The 21,233-nt window shown below is 24.0% G+C and overlaps 1 protein-coding gene across 1 annotated transcript; it reads left to right on the plus strand.

The window, feature by feature from the left end:
* Positions 1–721: 721 nt before the first annotated feature.
* Positions 722–6,395, plus strand: LOC135928240 (atypical protein kinase C-like). The gene is made up of 10 exons (XM_065464644.1): positions 722–755; positions 804–1,084; positions 1,299–1,396; positions 1,526–1,662; positions 1,807–1,892; positions 2,126–2,213; positions 2,474–2,578; positions 5,926–6,008; positions 6,098–6,187; positions 6,276–6,395. Exons 1-10 carry the CDS (start codon positions 722–724, stop codon positions 6,393–6,395), a joined length of 1,122 nt encoding a protein of 373 aa, XP_065320716.1.
* The last annotated feature ends 14,838 nt before the right edge of the window (positions 6,396–21,233 follow it).

A 21,233-nucleotide genomic window follows, 5' to 3' on the forward strand; every position in this document is an offset into this window, starting at 1 on the left:
TTAATTAATTATCATCCCTTTTTGCATAAAGAATCGATTTTTTAAGTATTTTAGATTTTTCTGTAATCTAGGAGATCGTCAATCTTTTATCTAGTAATTGATAATCCAGAAATTTAATGAGGATCTTTTTATCACATTTTACTATTTAGATTGTTCGTAATCCATTCTAAATTATTAGTAATAGTAAATGATGAATAGTAGCTAAGTATAATATTTAATAAAACTGCTAATAATATTTATAACCGTTTGTTTAGCATAATAATTTCTAACTTAAATCTATAATTTAATTTCTGAATTATTATAGTAGTCTTCATTTGCATCCTAATACAAATTTGAATAATAAATTTTAGGTGTATTTGTGGAATTTTTTTTATTCCCAATCGATCATACAGTAATGTTTTAATGAAGCTCGACACGTTTAGTTATAGCTTAAAACTTAAATCTCATGCGCACATAACCTCATCATGTCGCATAGAGATTCATGGCGTCTTTCAATTTATTAATAATGTAAAAATATTCTTAAGTTCATTTAACTTAAAATCTAACGATATTTTCACATCTTATATAATTTGTTTGACAAGAATCAAAACTTCTAATAATATATATAAACACGTATTTTCAACAATATCTGAATAAATCATCATTGTTCATTTGTTATAAAATTTGAGATATGTTGTCTAAAAATTTGTTTATGTGCTTTAAAAAAGATGGGAGTGTTCCAATGGAAGAGAACGGGCGCGTCCAGTTGAAAAAGGGTAAATAAAAAATAATAAATATTTAACATTTGTATAACTTATAAATAGAACGAAAAGGTTTTTGTAGAAAGTTGAGAGACTGGTTCGACTGGAAGAGACGCGCCCGGAAACAGGAAGGAAAGAATTTTATTGGGGATAACGGACCTGTTAAAAAAGACATTGAAAGAGTTTATTGCAGCGATATGGTTGAGGCTAAATTAAAAAATTATAGCATGATTAATGTCATTGGTCAGGGTGCCTATGGGAAGGTACTTTTGGCCGAATCAAAGGCAACTAAAGAGCTTTATGCTCTGAAGGTTATACAGAAAAATCCCCTAAAGCCTCAGAAGGTTATTTCTATACTTATGAAAATTGTTTATTTGTTTCTTATAAATAGTCATGATATTATAATATTACATTTTAAGAGTTTAAAACAATGATTACTCAAATCTGATGCAATTATTTCTTGAAAATGTTCTATAACTTTTGAAAGATTTAAAAACTAACATTTTTAAAAAAATATTCATTGCTACCAATTTTATATCTACCATATTTTTATTATAGACATTTGATAGGTTCCGCATCGAAAAGGAGATCTTAGAAACTTCTAGAAACAATCCATTTATAGTGAAATTTCATTCTTCTTTCGAAACTCCCTCCAAGTATATTGAATAATTTTGCTAATGATTAGAATGTATTTAGAATATATAAATTTATTGTAACTTTATACATTAAATATATAATTATAACAAAAAGTAACATGTTAAATGGCTCTTTGTAATCTATTATAGATATATATTCGCTCTCGAATACGTAAATGGTGGTGACCTACGTCGGTTCATGAGAAAAACAGGGAAACTGTCAGAGGATTCTGCTAAATTCTATTTATCGGAGATTATAGTTGGGCTAAATTTTCTACATTCTATGGGTATTATTTCAAACTTGTTCTTTTAAATAAGCTAGATTTTAAAATGAATGTTTTTTTTTATTGTCATTCATTTTATAATAAAATTTTCGATATAAATGACTGTTATATTAGTGATATCGCAAAATCTTTATTTTTATATTTCAGGAATAGCCCATAGAGATCTCAAACCCGAGAATGTGCTCATAGATAAAGATGGGCACATTCGAATTACAGATTTTGGATTAAGCAAAGTAACATTTTCAATTTCTTTTTTTTTTAGAAATCAACATGTCTAATTTTAAAGTTTCTTTTGGTAAGCCCAGTCATTTAGTCACTCTCGCAGTAAATTATTACCCTTTGATAAAACAAATAATATTTTACGGATTCATTCGTATAATTTAGTTTTTATTAATCTATCAAATCATATTTATAAGGCCCTTTCACCCTTTAATTAATATTTAATTTATGTTATTAACTACTCTAGATCGGTCTAAATGGTAACAAAAAAACTCGGAGTTTATGTGGGACCCCAGCTTACCTGGCCCCTGAAATGATATGGTGCAAAGGCTATGGTAAATGTTTTAATTTTTTTTTCCTTATTTTCCAATATATTATTTTTGATATTTTATGCATCAAATAAAATCGGGAAAGGAGGGAGAAGGTAACAATTAGTTTCTAAAACGATATATTATTTAATTGTGTTTTGATGTTTATATTTGCCATTTTAGATAACATATTATAATTTGGAATTAATTATATTTTTTAAAAAGCAATGTTTTTACAATAATACTGCAATTTATTTTTAATATAACTAATTAATAAAACTAATAAGGGTTTAGTGTCGATTTTTATGCCCTAGGAATCATTATGTATGAGATGTTGACTGGAAACGAGGCATTTGTTTATGCGCAAGAGCAGAGAAGAACTTTGTGTCAAAGTAACTTCCTTTTTTTTCACTGAAATCTTTTACTATAATATATACCCATGACATGAGATCTTTATAATAAATATATTAAAGTTCTTTTTCTTATTTTCACAAAACTCTAATTTGTATTACACTATGTAATTAAAACTGTTTGCATATGCTAGTAGAAATTTTTATTGAAAGGTCATCAATATATAATCATATTTGAATGAATATTTAGTAGATTTGATGGAAAATTTGTATAGCAAACACCTGACAATGTTTGCTTCCGATTTGGACATTTTTCTGTTTTTGTAAATACATTATAAGATATAAGAATTCCCCTTTCCCTTCTCATAAATTATCACTCTTTCCCAAAATAAAGTATTCCAATATTTTATTATAATAATAATCTATAAGAAATAAAATAATAAGTTAATATTTAATTTAGAAATAATGAGACTGTAATTCAAAATTTATTAGACAAAAAAACAGTTTAATATGAAAATAAATAAAAATTCAAAATATTATTTTGAATAATACAACCATAATATAACTTATAGTTGGAACCTCGCATAGTTGTTTGCTCCACCCTATCAAATTTAAATTGCACTTTTAATTTGATAATATTTAAAATTTGCTTTTATATGAGGTAAAGTTAATAAATTTTCCTATCCTATGCGAAATTCAAAGTCAGCTAAATCTTCATTAGCTTTTGAGTTAGAATATTAGAAAAATTAATTTTTTGGAGAAATATTTCTATTTAAAGATTGAGAACAATATGTTAATTAATTGAAGTAAATACTATATTAATCTATTATTACATTTTATTTAATTTGATTTTAATACGGTTTACCTTTACCATCTAATTTTTTGTCAGATATATATTTGAATTTTCAAACTTATTTTCGATTTACTTTAGCTTATGCTGTTCTTAAAAAGGCAAGATAACTAATCTATATTTGAAATTAACCCAATAGGACAGTTAAAATTATTAAGAATACTTTCGGGTTAAGATAGACCAAATTCATAATATATAATATTATAATTATGATCTAAAATAAACATAAAATTTATTTTTAAAACATGATGTAACTACCTTATGAATTGCAATTGATTTTGCCATGAAATTTTGCGTATCTTTTATAAAAAATCTAAATGCTCTAAAAATCATCCTGGAAGTTATTAGGCTGTTAATATGCTCATGCTAGAATGGGTTGCTCTGGTAATCTAATTTTTTTAAAATTATCACCCTCCTAAATATAGTCATCATTATCAAATAATGCCTCAAAATCTATAAAATTTGCAAAATTACCCGGAAAATTAGTTTCAGTCCAAAAGTTGATGATTAAATAAAAAATATTTGACGATTCCTTGAATATATCAGTTGTTTAATATTTCTATAGACTTAATTCTAACCTAATGAAGATTCATTTATACTCATATATACATTGAGGCAAACTGCAGTCAATGTCATTGGCTGACATAGACCGCCATTGTAAGGTATTTCACTTAATTTCACTTAATTTCACTTTATCTTTCGGCTTTTCCATGACGGACTTAAATTTTAATCAGGATTGTTATCAGTGGCGTATCCAGGATTTTCCTATAGGGGGGGGAAATTTTTGGGGGGGGCTTTGCCTCCAAACCCCTTTTGGCCAGCTTTTTCCTCACCTTCGGCCGGGTCATATCTTTGATCTATTCTTTTAAATTATTCATAATTCAATAATAATTATATTAATATTTTTAATTTTTATTTGAATTTTGGTTCCTTTTATAAATTAATTATTTAAGAAATATTTTTTTTAATTTTTAAATTTAACATTTATTAATAAAGACAAATTAAATCTGACAAAATGATAGTATAAAAATAAAATCATGTCCAAAACATAATTCTAGAAAATTCAAGAAATTTAACAAACAAGGACTTCATAATACAAAGTATAATAATAGATATAATAGAAATATAATAATTGCAAATGTTTATATGAAGAAGAATTGGGGGGGGGGGGGGTCTAAATAATTTAGGGAAGAAGAAGAAAATCTAGATTAATCGGCTCCTCGGGGAATGAACCTATGGCGTGTAAAATTAGATTTTATAATCTGAATTCCTATGCGTTGACGTAAGTAGTCGCTTTCTTTTGGGTCTCCTGATTACTAATTCGCGCTTATGAATATAAGAAGAAATAAAAGTTATAACCCAATTTTTATTTTAAGTTAGGTATATTATAGATAAATTTTTTTTAAAAAATAAAATTGAAATAAAGTTTATCAATTTTTTTTTATAAAATTTGCTTTAAAAACTAGCCTCAGCTTAAATTCTCATATAATATAAATATAAAATTTTTTGATTGAAAATTCTAATTGTAGTGAGTATAAAATATTGACTAGAAAATTTTTTAAAGAACAAGTTTTTATAACTTATTAAATACAATATTATATAAAAAATTTATTAAATACTAGAATTATAATGCGATTTTTAATTTTCGTGGGAATTTTTCCAATTCATCAAGAATTTTCTTTGTCGTTGGAAATAAATCTCTGTGGATATTTAACATAGCTAACCCATTTAGCCGAGAAAGAGTATTTTGTAAATAAGTTTTCAACCTTCTCAATTTGAAAAAGGTCCTTTCATTCGTATATGTTGTAATAGGCAAACATGCAAGAATACCTTCAAAATAAATTAAGCCTCCTTATACCTATATAAGCGCATTTTTTAACATACTCAGGTAAAATAGTCAGAATCATGTAGTCAAGCTTTATTTTACAATACAAATATCATTGATAAAATAAATTTTAAAATAAATATAAATTGTAGTAAAATTTTGACTAAACAATTTAAGAATAACAATAATTGTTTTAGTAAAAATAAGAACAGTCATAAATCAGGTATTATAATTTGAAGATTACCAAAGACTTGTTTTTATCTAAAAACCGTACTTTAATTTGCGATAAAAAAGTATCTAAGAATGGAATGAAATTGGATATTTTATAAGATTTAATTCAACGTCTATATAAATATTATGAAATATTCAACTACATTCATTCTTCCTGTCCACATTTTCCTCCAAATCAATAACTTGAACCAAATTGAAATTTGGTTTTTGTAAATTTCTACATAGTAGTGAGCTATAGGAAAATAATTTATTAATGCAACTAGCAGTAAGGATAAACTTTGCTTGATATTGAAAAATTTTGATGGGGGAGGGGGTCCGGGGGTCGGGGTTAAATTTTTTATTATCTTAAAATAATATTTAGAAAAACAGTCAAATTTGCTATGGGGGGTGAAATTTCCCCCTTCCCCCCCCCCCCCATTGGTTAAGCGCCTGATTGTTATATAATAAAATTTTATACAAAAATTTTATACAAAAATTTTATAGGACTATTTGGAAAACGCAAAACAATGGGAATAACAAGTATATCAGAAGAGGCATCTGCGGTATTAAAAGGATTCTTACAAAAAGTTTGATATATTCAAATATTGAATATAATATGCATGTATATATTTTAATGATTAAACGGTCAAAATGTTTATATCCAATTTAATTTTAGAATCCGAAAAAAAGATTGGGGTGCCATCCCCAATCCGGTTTCAAGCAGATGGTTTCCATGCCATTTTTTAAAGCGATTGATTGGGAACTGGTAAATATTTTGAAACTTTATTGAAAGAAAAATTTATTAAATTGATTACATTTTTACATCACATTTTCTTAAATAAAACAATGATAAGCTCAAAGCTAAAAAAGTTATACCTCCATATAAACCATCACTGAGTGGAAGAACGGATATCTCAAATTTCAATTCAAAATTCAGGGCTCAGGAACCTATATTAACTTCAGAATCCCAGTAATTATTTTAATATTAAATTTATTATGGAATATGTAGTAAATCTAGATGCATGATACCCAAATTTCGTTAATCCAGTTATTTTGAAAATTCTTTAGGTTGTATATTTAAATTAAACGCGTGGCACAAATATTCAATTTATTAAAGTATTTTTTTGACACTATCCTTTTAATTATATAAAATTATTTTTCCTTATTTAATACAAATCTAATAAACATTTAAATACCGAACCCATGATTAAAAAACTATGAAATGTATAAAAATATGCTACCCTTTGCCTTGCGAGTAATTTGTCCATGAATGTGTTGTGGTTGTTCACAGCAAACTTTTGTAGGATCGGTATGACAAAAACCAAAAATTGCCTCATTATGACTTCAAGAAACCTCAATACGAATAGCTAATACTAATTTTTGAAAAAGTTAAAAAAAATGTGTACATTGGCTTCAATACATTATTCAGACCTGGAATTTCTTAAAAAAAATTTTGGAAGAGTTGTTCAGTAACAAATAATTTTATGATTATAGAATTAACTTCTTTACAAATACACTTCGGTGCATATACTCTAGAACATCTTCCATAGAATTGGGTAGAAATTTTTTGGATGGATTCTACGAGAATCGAAAAAATATTTTGTTAAGTTTGAAACATATTTACTCTGTTTTAAAATGTTGAGAGCATTTTTTAAGAATATTCTACTAACGGTTGCAATATATAATCTTGTGTCGTGATAGAATACAATTTTAGTTTTTAAAAGGTTTTTCCGTTTTTGTTTAATCGTACACCGTTTATAATGCTGTAGCATATATGGGTGAAGAGTGTTTAGTACATAAGTTTATTCTATAACCAGAAAATCTTATAATATTTTGTAAAACTATTTCATCATTTTTTTTAGGAATTCCAGGTCTGATAAATGTATTGAATCTACTTAAAATCTAAAACCAGAGGTAAGTCGTTAAATGTATTCTTTATTGGGGTTTCCCTAGGTCATAATAAGACAATTTATGGTTTTTTGTCAATCAAGTCCGATAAAAGCTTGCTTTGAGCAGTCACAACAAAAAAAATTAATTAAATAAACAAATATTCAATATACAAATATCTAATGAATATTTGGTATACGTGATAAAATGTCTGTTTGCTTTCATTTTATTTGGCATAGTTATTTATCTATCTTGATTAGATTTTCAAGAACATCTTTGTTATATTTCCTACATTTATTAAAATATGATGACGGGAAAGGAAAAATAGCGAGATTATTTCAAGTACCGCACAAAAAATAAGAGCAAATATAAATATTTAAAAAAAATTCTATATATCCCCTTTTAAATATGACTTTTATTTAAACTTTACTTTAGATAATTAAAGTTCAAAATGCATTAATTATGAGCTGTTATAAATTTTACAGCATAGAAACATTTTTATAAAGACCATATCAAAATTGCTAAATAAACATTTTGATCAAATTTTAAAAATATAAAATAAGACATAATTCAAAACTCTAGGATCGCTAACAATGAGCTTGAAGAGAAAATAATTCTCTTAGAAAAATATTATTGCATTTATACATTACACATTTTGTCGTTTATTATTGTTTATACATCTCTTATTTCGCCATTTTATTATTTTCAATTTAGAAATTTGGTTCAAAGTTTTACACCTTACATTCGAAATTATTCTAAAATCATTATCAAATATGGAAAGTCAGCCATATATGGTGCCTCCCCTCAACAATCCTTTGATTCCTTACAATCTAGGGACCGGATCACGTAACGATGAGTATATAAAAGATTTTAACTTTCTCCCGGAGGCATACTTGTGTTTCCACCTTCTACTTCCGTCTAAGTCCTTAATATCCAGAAGCTTTGGAAATGGGTTCCTAAGAAATAAAAATTATTCCGGATAGGTCTATAAAATTATTTCGGATAGGCCCTTCGAGAGAAACGGCGTCCAGCAAGGATAGCGTTCACATTTAGGAAAACGCAGACTCTGGGTATCCTTGCTCTAGTTGTTTTAAATAGGAATTTGGAAATTTTTATATTTTTGGTGATAATATTTTTCTAATGATAAATAATTTTTTTTTTTGGCTAATGTATTTTCCCAAAAATTTATATTTATAATTTATGTTTTCCTATTAATGATTTTAATTATTATGTAATGTTCTTATATATTTTTAATATTAACATAATGATTCTATTATATAATGATATTTTTTATTATTAATTTAAATTAAAAAATAATGATTTATTTAATAACGATGCAATAATATTTATAATATAATAATGATGTTATTATCAAACTTAATGTTTTTTCTTAATTATTAATATAATATAATGATTTCATGATATTATTTATTAAAAAATGATTTAAATTAAATGAAGCCAATTATAATAAATGTTATAATATGTTCTGAAATGTTTTTACACGAAAATTACTGTATTTGTTAATGATTAAATATAATGATTTTAGTATATAATGTTATAAATAATTATACGATCATATTTCTAATACAATAATGATTTTATAATATCAAACTTTATGATTTTCTTAATTATTATTAATATAATTATTATAAAATGATATTTTTTTTAAGAAATGAATAAAATGAATATGTCTCTTAAAATATTTATCCATGAATTATGATAATTTATGATATTTTTGCAATTGATTAAATATAATAATTGTATATGTATTAATATTGTTTCAAAAATTATTTTTTTTTATAATTAATTATAAAAATTTGAGCAGGTCTTTTTAAGATTATTTAATTATTACAAAATTTAACTATAGATTCGGTGAGTAGCGAATGAATAGGATAGTAGTGAAAATTTCCAATCCAAAAATGCAGATATTTGAATATTTCTAAAAATGCTTCTAGCAGACAGAAGTCATTGATTTCAGAGGAAACTATTATAATTTTTTAAGCTAAAATTTTCAGAGTAAATAACGTATTTTAATTTTTTAAGAAGTGTCATACCAAATAATTTTTTAAAACACGGTCTAAATCTCAATAATAAAATGTATGAAGTGGATATTCATTTATCGGTGCTTACCCCTTTTGAAAAATACCTGGCTATGCCTATAAGTCTCCTTACAGATCTAAAGTTTTTTCTAATATATTCTTATTAAATATTTTATATACCCATTAGGAATTTAACAGTTGCATAAATTAAAGAACATTTTATTCTATAAAGTAGAATTTAAAAAAAAAACCATCTAAGAAGTGCTAATTTGGAATATAAATTTGAATGAGCTGACCTTGAAATAATTTTTAGGAATTTATAATAAATACTGAAGTAACTATTGAAAACAACTTAACTAAATTTACAAAGCTTATCTCATATAATATTGTTTTTCTTAAATACCTTACCAGTTTAATATAACACGCATCTACGGAAGAATATTTTTGTATGTTAATCTATATTATTGCTAAGAGGTAACTGGTTACAATTTATATTTCGCAGAAAAGTATCTTATTCCCGATATTAACAACAATAGTGGTCATAACCGTAAGCAATGCTATTACCATTATAGAAGGATAACCTAAAACCGTCTAGTAATATTTACGAGAACCATGAAACAATATGTGACATTAAAATATTTTATTTTTCTAAGAAATGTAAACTTTGAAGATTCTATGAATCTTTAAATGGAAGATTTTGGTCTATTTATTTATTTCACTTCAATCTCACTTTGACTAATTTCATGAACCAAAAGACACTAAACAAGAATCCTTTAATTTTAAGAATAAAATTAAACACCTGATGGAGAAATTCTAATATTACACATATTTTTAAAGCAGTTAAAAATTTAAATATTTAAGTCTAGTATGATTTCCTGGTCTTTTTGTCCAAAATTACCACTCTGGAATCTTTCCGATTTAAAAGTGATGTTAGTATATTATTTTAATTACTCTTAAAAAAAACTAAATTGAAGAGTAGAGAAGAAATATGTTTTTTAGAACTAAACATATTATTTGAAGTTAACCATATATTTAAGTAAAGATGGCTTTAATCTTAAGCCGATTTTTAAAAATGGCTGACTCAATATTTTTATAACCGTTTAAATCTGCTCAAATAGAGCCGTTTAATAACACTACCTTTATCCATTATCATTTGTTTCTAATGAAGGATGTTGTCAACAATTTGAATTTTAGAGAAATTAATAGATAGACCTAATGAATAGGTTTTAAATGAAGACACGCATAAATAAATTTGCAGATTACACCATTATTCATCCCAAATATTAGATTGACAACCATAATTTAATGTGTTAATTTAAGGCCTTTTGATAATTATATCAAATTTTAAATAAAATTTATTAATATTATAAAACTCCATCTTGCAGAAATGAATTGAATATATTACAAATAAAGAAATTATATAACGATTTTTATAATATAAATATTTAATAATAAAAAAGTTATAAGTTTGTTTGAAGGTGTTTTGGAAAACATTACACACCGAATAATCCAAATAAGTTATTTAGTTGAATAAATGGTGTATATAATAAATATAGTTATAAAATTCTTTCAAAAGAAATTTTACTTCAATACAGTTGAAAAATTAATATATATTATAATATCCTCTTCTTTCTCTTGAGAATCCATTATTGTACAGCTATTTGAGCTGTACAATGTATGAATTTTTTTTTGCCATTAATACTCTAACTAAGGGTGCACGATAATGTGTGAAGTTATTTAAAACCGCATAAACGCTAATATTCTGTTTAATAATAAGCACTTTTGAGTCTTTTTCAAAAGTATACTATAATTTATTAGTCAACCCTAAAATTATATCAAATACTTTTCTCGTTTGATCGTTTCTGTAAATCAGTTCGATCAATTTCACAAGAAAAATGTTAGTCATTTTGGAGGAATCTGGCTTAAAATCTAAAATCCATTTTATAAAAACTTTTATAAAATAAATTCCAATCCAAAATCCTCAAGTTTATCATATATTTTTTTAAATCACTCAATAATGTTAACTTTATAAAATCAATTTTCGCAATTTTAATTTTAAATAATAATAATTCTATAGCAATTAAAAAATTTGATTGATGAGATATTAATAAAAATAATCAATTACCAAACTAAATTCAGAACAAATTTGTTGATCCAAAATTTATCTATAATTAATAATTGTGTGCCAGATCTTTAAACAATGTTTGTTTAAAGGTTAATTATGCAAATAACACTAACTACTTGATAGAAATTTTCAAGGATGGAAAAATAATTTTCCTTTTATACCACCTCCATCTATAACTTTAGAGAGTGTAACATACTCACTTTCAATTGAAACAACTTACAACACCTCATCTTCTAAAGAATATGATGATGATAAATGATAAATAATAAATGTTAATAGTAGAGATACAAATAAAAAAATTTATAATAACCAAATGCACATAGACATAAAAGGTTCTGTTTAACATAAAACTAACAGTTTAAAAAAATATAAATAATATATGACTGAAATTAAACTTCTCCATATTCAAATAAGTCATATTTTCCTTTTATTTTATCATTATAAATTACATTTTATTTCCCTTTAACCAAAAACAATTTTCCATTTATATCTTTTTTCTAACAATAAAATCTTCAAATAACCAATTAGGTAAAATGAAAAATGTTCGTTTTAAAATTGATATCAAAAAATAATATCAATTGTCAAAATAAATTGATTTTTAAAATAATGTTAATATAATAAAATAAAACGTTAATATAAAATAATCTCGATCACTTATTTAACAATGACCAACCACCTATATACTTCTTACTACAAAGAAAAAAACCAAATAATTTAGTATTGAATTATCTAATAAAGATGATAGTCATAACTTAAAAAATTGCCATGAATTTTTCAGAATTTATAACTAATATAGCCCATATATTTTTAGGGATAAAAAACATTTAACTGCACTAAATATAATTACTTATTCTGAACCCATAATCGCAAAAGATAACAAATCTATCTCTCTACCTAACCTAATAAAAGACAGGATCAAAAATTTGGAAAAACACACAATTAGAATATAATGAAAGTTTCAGTAAAACCTACAACAAAATATCCAAAAAAATAAATGGAGGCGACATAATGGGCAAAAATAAATCTCTTCACTAACAAAACTAATTCCATTTAACGACGAGACCCTTGACAATCTAAAATCCTTTCATCCACCTACCTCTTACATAAGCTAATAAACCCACCGCTCAATATCCTCCCTTTCATAATCACAAATCGATATTTGTCGAACTATATGAGAATTTAATACATTTTCAGCAGCAGGCTTGGATGGTTATAGATCTTATTTCGAAACATTTCTAAAATCTCATAATTCCAATAATCTTTCAACTCACTCTTCCTTATTAATATAGCTACTAAAGATATATCCACATTAGCTCATAATCTTTGTGCCAACTTTATTGCTTTCGAAAAATCTAATGGAGGCATCTGCCAAATCGCAATCGGTTTACTTTTCAGACGTCTGATAACCAAAACTATTACAAAAAAAATAAGATCTGATTCTCAGTTCTTTCTGGGAAAAAAACCAATTAAGATGCGGAACGTAAGAAAGCGTAGATATAGCCTCTCACTGCCTACGAATCTACCTTCAGCATCCACCAATAAACTCCGTGTTATGCGAAATCGATTTCAAGAATGCCTTCTATAAAATTTCGCGTTCATCAGCACTCGAATCATTTTACGATAATTTCCCGCCATATTCGCGCTTCGTTTTGCTATAACAAGAGCACTCCCCTCATTTTTAATGGTAACATTATTTTTTCCAAAGAGGGAGTACAACAGGGCAACCCCTTGGTTCCTATTCTCTTCTGTTTAGCAATACACAACAGATGTAAGATCTTAAATTAGATTTCGACCTCGACCTTAACTTATGATATCTAGTTGATGGCACATATGCGGTAATTCACATTAGATAAGCAAAGCCCTTAGCCATCTCGAAACTGAATGCATTAAAATTGATTTACAATTAAACAAAACCAAAACAGAAATATGTTACCTTAACCCGGTGACACCCTTTGAATTTTTTGAAGATTATAGTATTATCGAAAAAAAAAGATATCCAACTCCTGTGCTGCCCATAACTAATTAATAATATATCGGAAAAAATCAATAAAACATTTTCTGAAATGCAAAACCATGAAAAGTTTATTAATCCCTACACACCAACTTAGACAAGAATACTCTAATTTTAACAAAACACTCGATGGGGAAATTCTAAAATTATACTTCTTTCATTTATATTTTATAAAACTCTATCTTGCGGAAATAAATATATTATAAATAAATATTATATTACGATTATTTCTATAATATTTAAAATAAAAATGTTACAAGTTTGTTTGAAGTATTTTGAAATCTTATTTTTATTACGCTCTGAAATTTTATGTAATCCAAGAATTCATCACAAGAAATTATAATTTAAATAAGTTATTTATGGTTGAATAAAACCTGCATATATATAGTATGAAATTTATTTATTTAATACCTATATTTACTTTAATATATTTACTATTCAATATAATATAATATAATGACTTGATGATTGAACTGATATTCATTTGGACAATTATTTTGTATAACATAAATGTGATCTTATATCGAAAATTAAAATTAAAATTACAAATTCAAATTTCGCATTTTACTAATTTTAACAATTTGTAGGGATCATCATATGATAGTAGAAATTTTGATTGGTACTAAATTAAAAAAAAATTCATAAAAATATATTACAATTCTTCCTAAAAATATTCATGTCTTATAAGGTAAATTAAAAGCTTGAGGTGGAAATTTCAAAATTATACATCTTTTTTAAGCATATAAAAAGTTTTCTTAAAATTAAGATATTTTTTGTCAGTTATGTTTTCATGACCTTTTTGTCCAGGACATTTCTGTCCGGGTCTAAACTGTCAAATACGTTTTTTGAATTGTTCCGACTAAAACGTGATAATACCATATTATTTTTCTTATCCTTAATAAAAATATAAATTCACAAGTAACTATGCTTTTTACGATTTTAATTAATCTTACCATATTATATAAAATCAACATATATTACGCAAGGACGGCCATAATTCTTTATCAATTGTTTCTATTAAAAGATGTTGTCAGCAATTCAACTACTAAAAAAATTAATAGATAGACCCATTAAGTATGTTTTAAATGAAGACTGTTGCGTTGTTATATTCTAATTTTTTATTACTTTTATAATCTAATTTTATAACTTTATTTTTTATATTGCGTAACCTTACTTTTTATATTTTGTAATATTTTACTTTTTGTTTTTCGTTTTTTTAATATTGTATTCTAATTCGGATTTGTAAAATATATATATAAATGAAGTGTAAAATGGAAAAGATAGAGATAATAATAATAATAAAAATACATTTTTGTGTAATAGCACAATACATGATTCTTTTCAAAGACATTTTAAGATTACACCATTATTAATCCCAAATAACGATTGCATATATTAATGCTTTAATTTAAGGCATTTTACTAATCCTAAATTTTTAAGTATATATATTATAAAACTCCATCTTGCGGAAATAAATAAAAGAATTATATTGATGTTCATAGAATTTAAATATTAAACAATAAAAATATTACTAGTTCGTTTGAAGGTATTTTGTAAAACATTATTTTTATTACACACTGAAATTTTATCTAACCCAAGAATTAATAACAAGATAATATAATATGAATAAGTTATTTATTGTTGAATAAGAGCAGTATGTGATATATAGTTATATAATTCTTTCAAAAGCAATTTAATTAACTTGAATACTCTTGTTTTTGTGAATATTTTTATTCCAATAAATTTTTCTATATTTAAGCTATTAATATAAGATAAAAAATATGTATGATTAATATAGAAGGAAAAAAAGCAGTATAATTTAGTGTTACATAAATTCATTTATAAAATATAAGGTATTTGATTGTTATTAATGTTAGTTATTTTTTGATTTTATAAAGTTGTGTCCCAAATTTTTTGAAAAAATCCTTAAAATTTATAAATTTTAGCAAAATAACAAAACATTTTGGACACATACAAATTAATAAAAATAAAATATTTAAAATACTTGATATGATTCAATTTAATTTATTATATAAAAATTGAAAATACTACCGAACAGATATATATTATAATTAGAATATTGATATATATATTATTGATTATAAGGTCATGGACTTTTTAAAATATTTGATATTATATCTTTGATGTAAAACTTGAGGTAGATAGGTTGAAGAAATGATACTTAATTATAGAAAAATATAAACGTGAAAGTCACGAGTGTTAAAAAAAAGATAATTGTCTTAATTAAAAACAATCTCTTTATTAATATAATCAAAAACCGAATACAATTGGATCAATTTACATTTACATTTACATATATATTTATATTCATAATTTAAAATGAAATATTAAATGCTCATCTCTTACGGAGATAATATGTTTTTAATTTGTCATCACATAACTGTTGAGATTAGCACATGTTTAACATTATTTGAAATATGATTTAGATTTTAATTTTTTATAAATGAAGCATTCTTTGCTCATTTTATGTATTGAATTTATTTATTTTACATAAACTACGATATTTTATAATAATAAATAACATATTTTTGCATTATTTTCTGTAACTTTATTTTTCAAAAAAAATATTCTAAATTTTTATGAAATTTATTAATTTAATGCCTGCCTAAATTTCTATTTTCCTCGATGATCTCCCAAATATACAAAAAAAATTAAAAATTAGTATATTGCAAAATTTTGAATATAAATCAAAATAATAATAATGACTGCATTTATAATTTTAATTAAATTTTTGATATATGATCTCATCCATGTTATATAAAAGTTATAATTGTCCAAATGAATATCAGTTCTGATCAGCGACTGTTCTGACTTCATTAATTAAATTTTGTTAAGTTCCAAAAATATAATTTTGTAAAGTATATATTATAACTATTTGTTTATTGATATTATATTGTAAATTACAATTTTGTCTAATTTTTAATTTATTTTAAGGATATAAAAATTTGTAATAAAGATTACAAACTTTATATTTGTGTTTAAGGTGTTCCACAATACCGTTTTAATATTCCTTAAGATAACCTACAAAAGAATACATTTGGCGACGAGTAAAAAGTAATAAATGAAAAAATTTTATATTATATATACCTTAAATAACTTATTCATATTGTATTATATTATCTTGTGATTAATTCTCTGGATTATTTAAAATTTTAGTGTGCAATAAAAATAAGGTTTTTAAATACCTACAAACAAACTTGTAACATTTTTTATTGTTAAAAGTTATATTATAAGAATCGTAATATAATTTATTTATTTTTGATATATTTATTTCCGCAAGATGAAGCTTTATAATATTATAGTAAATTTTAGTTAAAAACTAATAAGATTAGTAATGGCTTAAATTAAAATATTATTATATGATTGTCGATCTTTTTATGATGAATATTGATGCATTCTGAAAATTTATTTTTTATACGTGTCTTCATCTGAAACTTATTTAATGGATCTATCTATGAATTTTTTAATATTCAAATTGCTAATAACATCATTCAATAGATACAATGTGCCAAGAATTAAGGCCATCCTTAAAGCAATATACGGTTGACTTTAAATAATAAGTTTAGATTAATTTAAATCGTAGAAAAACTTAACTAGACATTTGAATTTATATTTTTTTAAAGCATAAGTAAAATAAGATATTATCACGTTTTACGTATTTGATAGTTAAATCAGGGAGAATTGCCCTGGAGCAAGACCCTGACAATACTGGACATAAATGGTTAATTTTAAGGAAATTTTGAAATGATTAATAAGAGAGTATAATTTTATGATTTTCCCATCAAATATTTAATTTTTTCAATTGGTGTTTTGTCTAATGTCTCTTGGTCCTTGGTTATCGTCCAATGTCTTTTTGCCCAGAGTATTTTTAGTAGATTGGTTGAAAATGGTAATAACTACTCGATTAAACATTTAAAAACAAGTTTGAATCATTTAGCATTCAAGGATATATATTAAAATATAATCACTATTTCCTATAAAATAATATTATGCCGTGTATAGTCAAAATATATTGAAAACCAAATTCTGCCAAATTATACCATGATTGAGAACCCTTATATTCACTAACTTGGGTAGCTGGAAACATCAATTATCAATATATCTAACTAATGTTTTTTTACTCATACTAAGCATACAAATAGTTACCAATAATAGCTTAAATTTTTTAGGTTATCAATGAAAGATAAAAGAGATTTATAAATTTTCAAAAAGGAAGTTGAAACGGCATCATGATGATTATTTAAAGCAGGGTTCAATATTCAAACATCAAATATCCTGCTCTTTTTATAATAAAAAAAAATGTAAAGATTATTTGCTCAAATTTTTGGCAAAATTTTCAAATGCTCATTTGAAGATTAGTGTTAAACGCTTATTTAAAGCAATGAAATTCTTGATATATAATAGAAAAGCTAGTTTTATTTCAGGTATAGAAATGGATTTAATTTATTCTTTAAGATACAAACATATAAAAATAATATAATAAATATACAGAATAAGGACATATCCTCTATATTTTTTTACATGGAATAAAGTGATTCTCGGACATTTTATTAAATAAAAAAATTTCTTAGGAGAATTTAGATCAATCGATTTGAAGGTTAAATTCTTTTTTTTGATAACTGGTCATTCATATAGGTCCTCTTTACAACGGTATATGCACAAAAAAGTAAGATACATATTTAACCCCCCCCCCCCAATCCAGAAAGAACTAATCGATATCATAAGCAGATACAAACACGAATCTCGAAAGCAAGAAAATTCACTTTGATTTTATATTAAGTTTACTATTTAATATAATGATAAAATTTATATAAAAATATTTTATGACTGACTGCATTGTTAATCGTAATTATTTGGCATATCAACAATTTATATAACGAGTTAGATTGTAGTGCCAAGTGAATTTCAAATCTTATCTGAAATGTTCAAGACAAAAACACATAGGCAAAAATACCTCGGACAAATAGATGCCAATGCTTAAAAAGACGAATAATTTTAAAGTTACCCCTTTTTGAAGAATTTAAACAAATTTTAAAAATTGGGATAATTTTTTCAAGGCCTTTTTGTCCATGTGTTTCTGTATAGTGTTTTTTTGCTCGGGTTCGGGCTTTTTTGTCAAACTTTTCTCTGAATAATTTATTTTATTGGTCAAATTTAAGCAAAAACGTTTGAAAATCAACAAAATATAACATTTTAAAAAAATTGGGATTTTATTATAAAATATTTATATATAAAAATCACAAAGGATTTACTTATAAAAGAGTTTTGGGGCAAAATGATCAAAATTCTAGTGAGTATTCTCAAAAAAATTTTTAAAATATTTATAGATTATTTTTTCAACTTATTCATTTAATCCCAATTTCACATAATAACATAATTTAAAAAAAATATTAAATTAAAAATTAGATGAATAAAAATATTTATATAACCATTTTTTTAAAAAGGGACGAAGTCACACTAAAGAGGTGTGAATGCTTAAGAAATTGGATTGAGAAATTTCGAGAAAATCTGCTGGCGAAGACAGAATATTTTGCTGGGGTCTAATGAATCTACCGCGTTGATAAAATATAGTCCTTTATTACTTTTTAACCTCGAGCAGTTTATGCTACCATGGTTCTAATGTCATAAACTTTTATATTTATTTCAAGATTTTACTCTATAGATTATATTTTATATTATTCTTAAATATTGCTATTCTTCTCATTCAAAACCTATGGTATTCTGCATTATCAAACAGAAGAAATATTTTTTTACGATTTTCTTATTTTAAAAAAATAATTGCAATAAAAATTATAGGCGACAAGATTATGAAAATTTAAAGGAGAGAAATTTATTGTCCAGTTTTATGACTAATTTATTGGTTTGGTTACATAAATCTTAGTATGTTAAAGAATAATGTTTATCAAATTGTTTACTAAAAATAGACTTCAAATACTTTTAGTATCGAATACTTGAATTATGAGAATATTAAAATAATTCTGATTTAACACTATAAAATTGTTTGATAAATATAGTTTTATATTAGTTTATTAATGCTTTGTTTAAAATTGATATGAGAATTAAAGGCCTTAAAGTATTTTAATGATATTAAAAAGTCGTGAAAGTAAATTATATTTTGTTTAGCATATGAAATTACTCAAAAAATTTATTTTTATTTAATTCAAAAATTACCATTCCATTTTTTCACCATATCACCTTATAATTTTTATTTAATTTTATAAGCGTAGTAATTTTTTATTAGGGCTAAAATAATCATATCAAAAGCTATTAGTAGTTTTCTAATATTTATTGGATAAAAAAATATCAAATCAATGAATATTGTTTTATTTATCTTGAGGTGTGAAATAAAATCGTCTATAATACTCAATGGCATTAATACTATAGACTGCCGATCGTAATGCTAAAATCAAATTTGAAGTGGCAAAAATTAAATTGAGTAGCAGCCATTTGTGTTTGGAGCTTAAACGTAAGAAACATATGATAATTTCATAAATTTCAGGTTTATTTTATTATATATTATATTTATAATGTTATTTTTTCTACTAGATGAATAAAAAATATTTTTAGAGCATTTATGGTTAGACTGTTTTGATTATTGCCTAATGTAATCAAAAATTAAAATTAGATTTTAGGCAAAAATTTAACAAAACTGTACTTTTTCAAGGGCATAAATCAAGTATTATAAAAATATGTTATTTAATTTAAATATTTATAGGTCAAGGAAAATTTTGGTGATTATTTGTAAGAAAAAACTACACTTTATACCATATACTTTTGGTTATAAAAATACATTTATTTTATTAGTATAACATATATATTATTTGTATTTATTATTGTAAAAATTTATAAGATTATTTTATTTTTCACAATATACATATTCATTATTGATTTTTGTACTTTAGTGAATTAAATTTAAATGAATATATTTAGAAATGGATAGTTATAATTATTAGGGAATAAAATAATTCAAAGCAAAAATAAAATATAAAAAGACTTTTAATTATAAAATATAACCTCTTTTTATTTGCTAAATAAATAAATACAAAAGAAATTATATCAAATCTTTTTTTATATAATTTAAAATATTTAACAATAAAATCATATATATTCAATTTTGTTTTTGGAGTATTCTAAAATTCCAAATCACATGTTAAATATTTTCATAGAAAATCTGACATAATAATTTTTACAAGAAAAAATAGGTTATTAATATAAGCTGCATCTTTAGATTTAATTCTGAATATTTAATTTGAGATATCATACTTATGAAAGGAAACTTTTTATCCTGAACAATATTTTTGTACAGCCATATGCATTACAATATATTATCATTTTCTTAAAATATAAAAAATGTATTAAATTTTATAATAAATTTCAAATCATAATATATCTTTCCTCACTTTAATTTTTGTTATTGAATATATAAATATTAAATTAATTCTTATAAGAAATATTCATTCTAACTTGATAAGATATATATTTGAAAATCTTATAAAGAAAACAATAAATCCTTACTTCTCTAGAAATGACAAAATTTTAAACTATATTCTTATTACTATACAAATTTTATTTTATATTGACTAGTCTATATAAAATATTAAAGATATTCATTAAGTAATAAACTGCAAATGTTTATAAAATGTTTTTTATTCATCTAGTAAAAAAATAAGATTTTAAATATAATATATATTAAAAATAAACCCGAAATTTATGAAATTATCATATGTTT

This window comes from Gordionus sp. m RMFG-2023, chromosome 4 (genome assembly GCF_954871325.1).
Source record: "Gordionus sp. m RMFG-2023 chromosome 4, tfGorSpeb1-WG-v2, whole genome shotgun sequence".
NCBI classification, from domain to species: domain Eukaryota; kingdom Metazoa; phylum Nematomorpha; class Gordioida; order Chordodea; family Parachordodidae; genus Gordionus; species Gordionus sp. m RMFG-2023.

What these genes read in the sequence shown, in the direction of transcription:
- LOC135928240 (XM_065464644.1), top strand. Translation starts at nt 722, where the DNA reads ATGGAAGAGAACGGGCGCGTCCAGTTGAAAAAGG. An exon ending in GCGCGTCCAGTTGAAAAAGG is followed by an intron (nt 756 to 803) that starts GTAAATAAAAAA and finishes ACTTATAAATAG; the next exon opens with AACGAAAAGGTTTTTGTAGA. An exon ending in CAGATTTTGGATTAAGCAAA is followed by an intron (nt 1,893 to 2,125) that starts GTAACATTTTCA and finishes TAACTACTCTAG; the next exon opens with ATCGGTCTAAATGGTAACAA.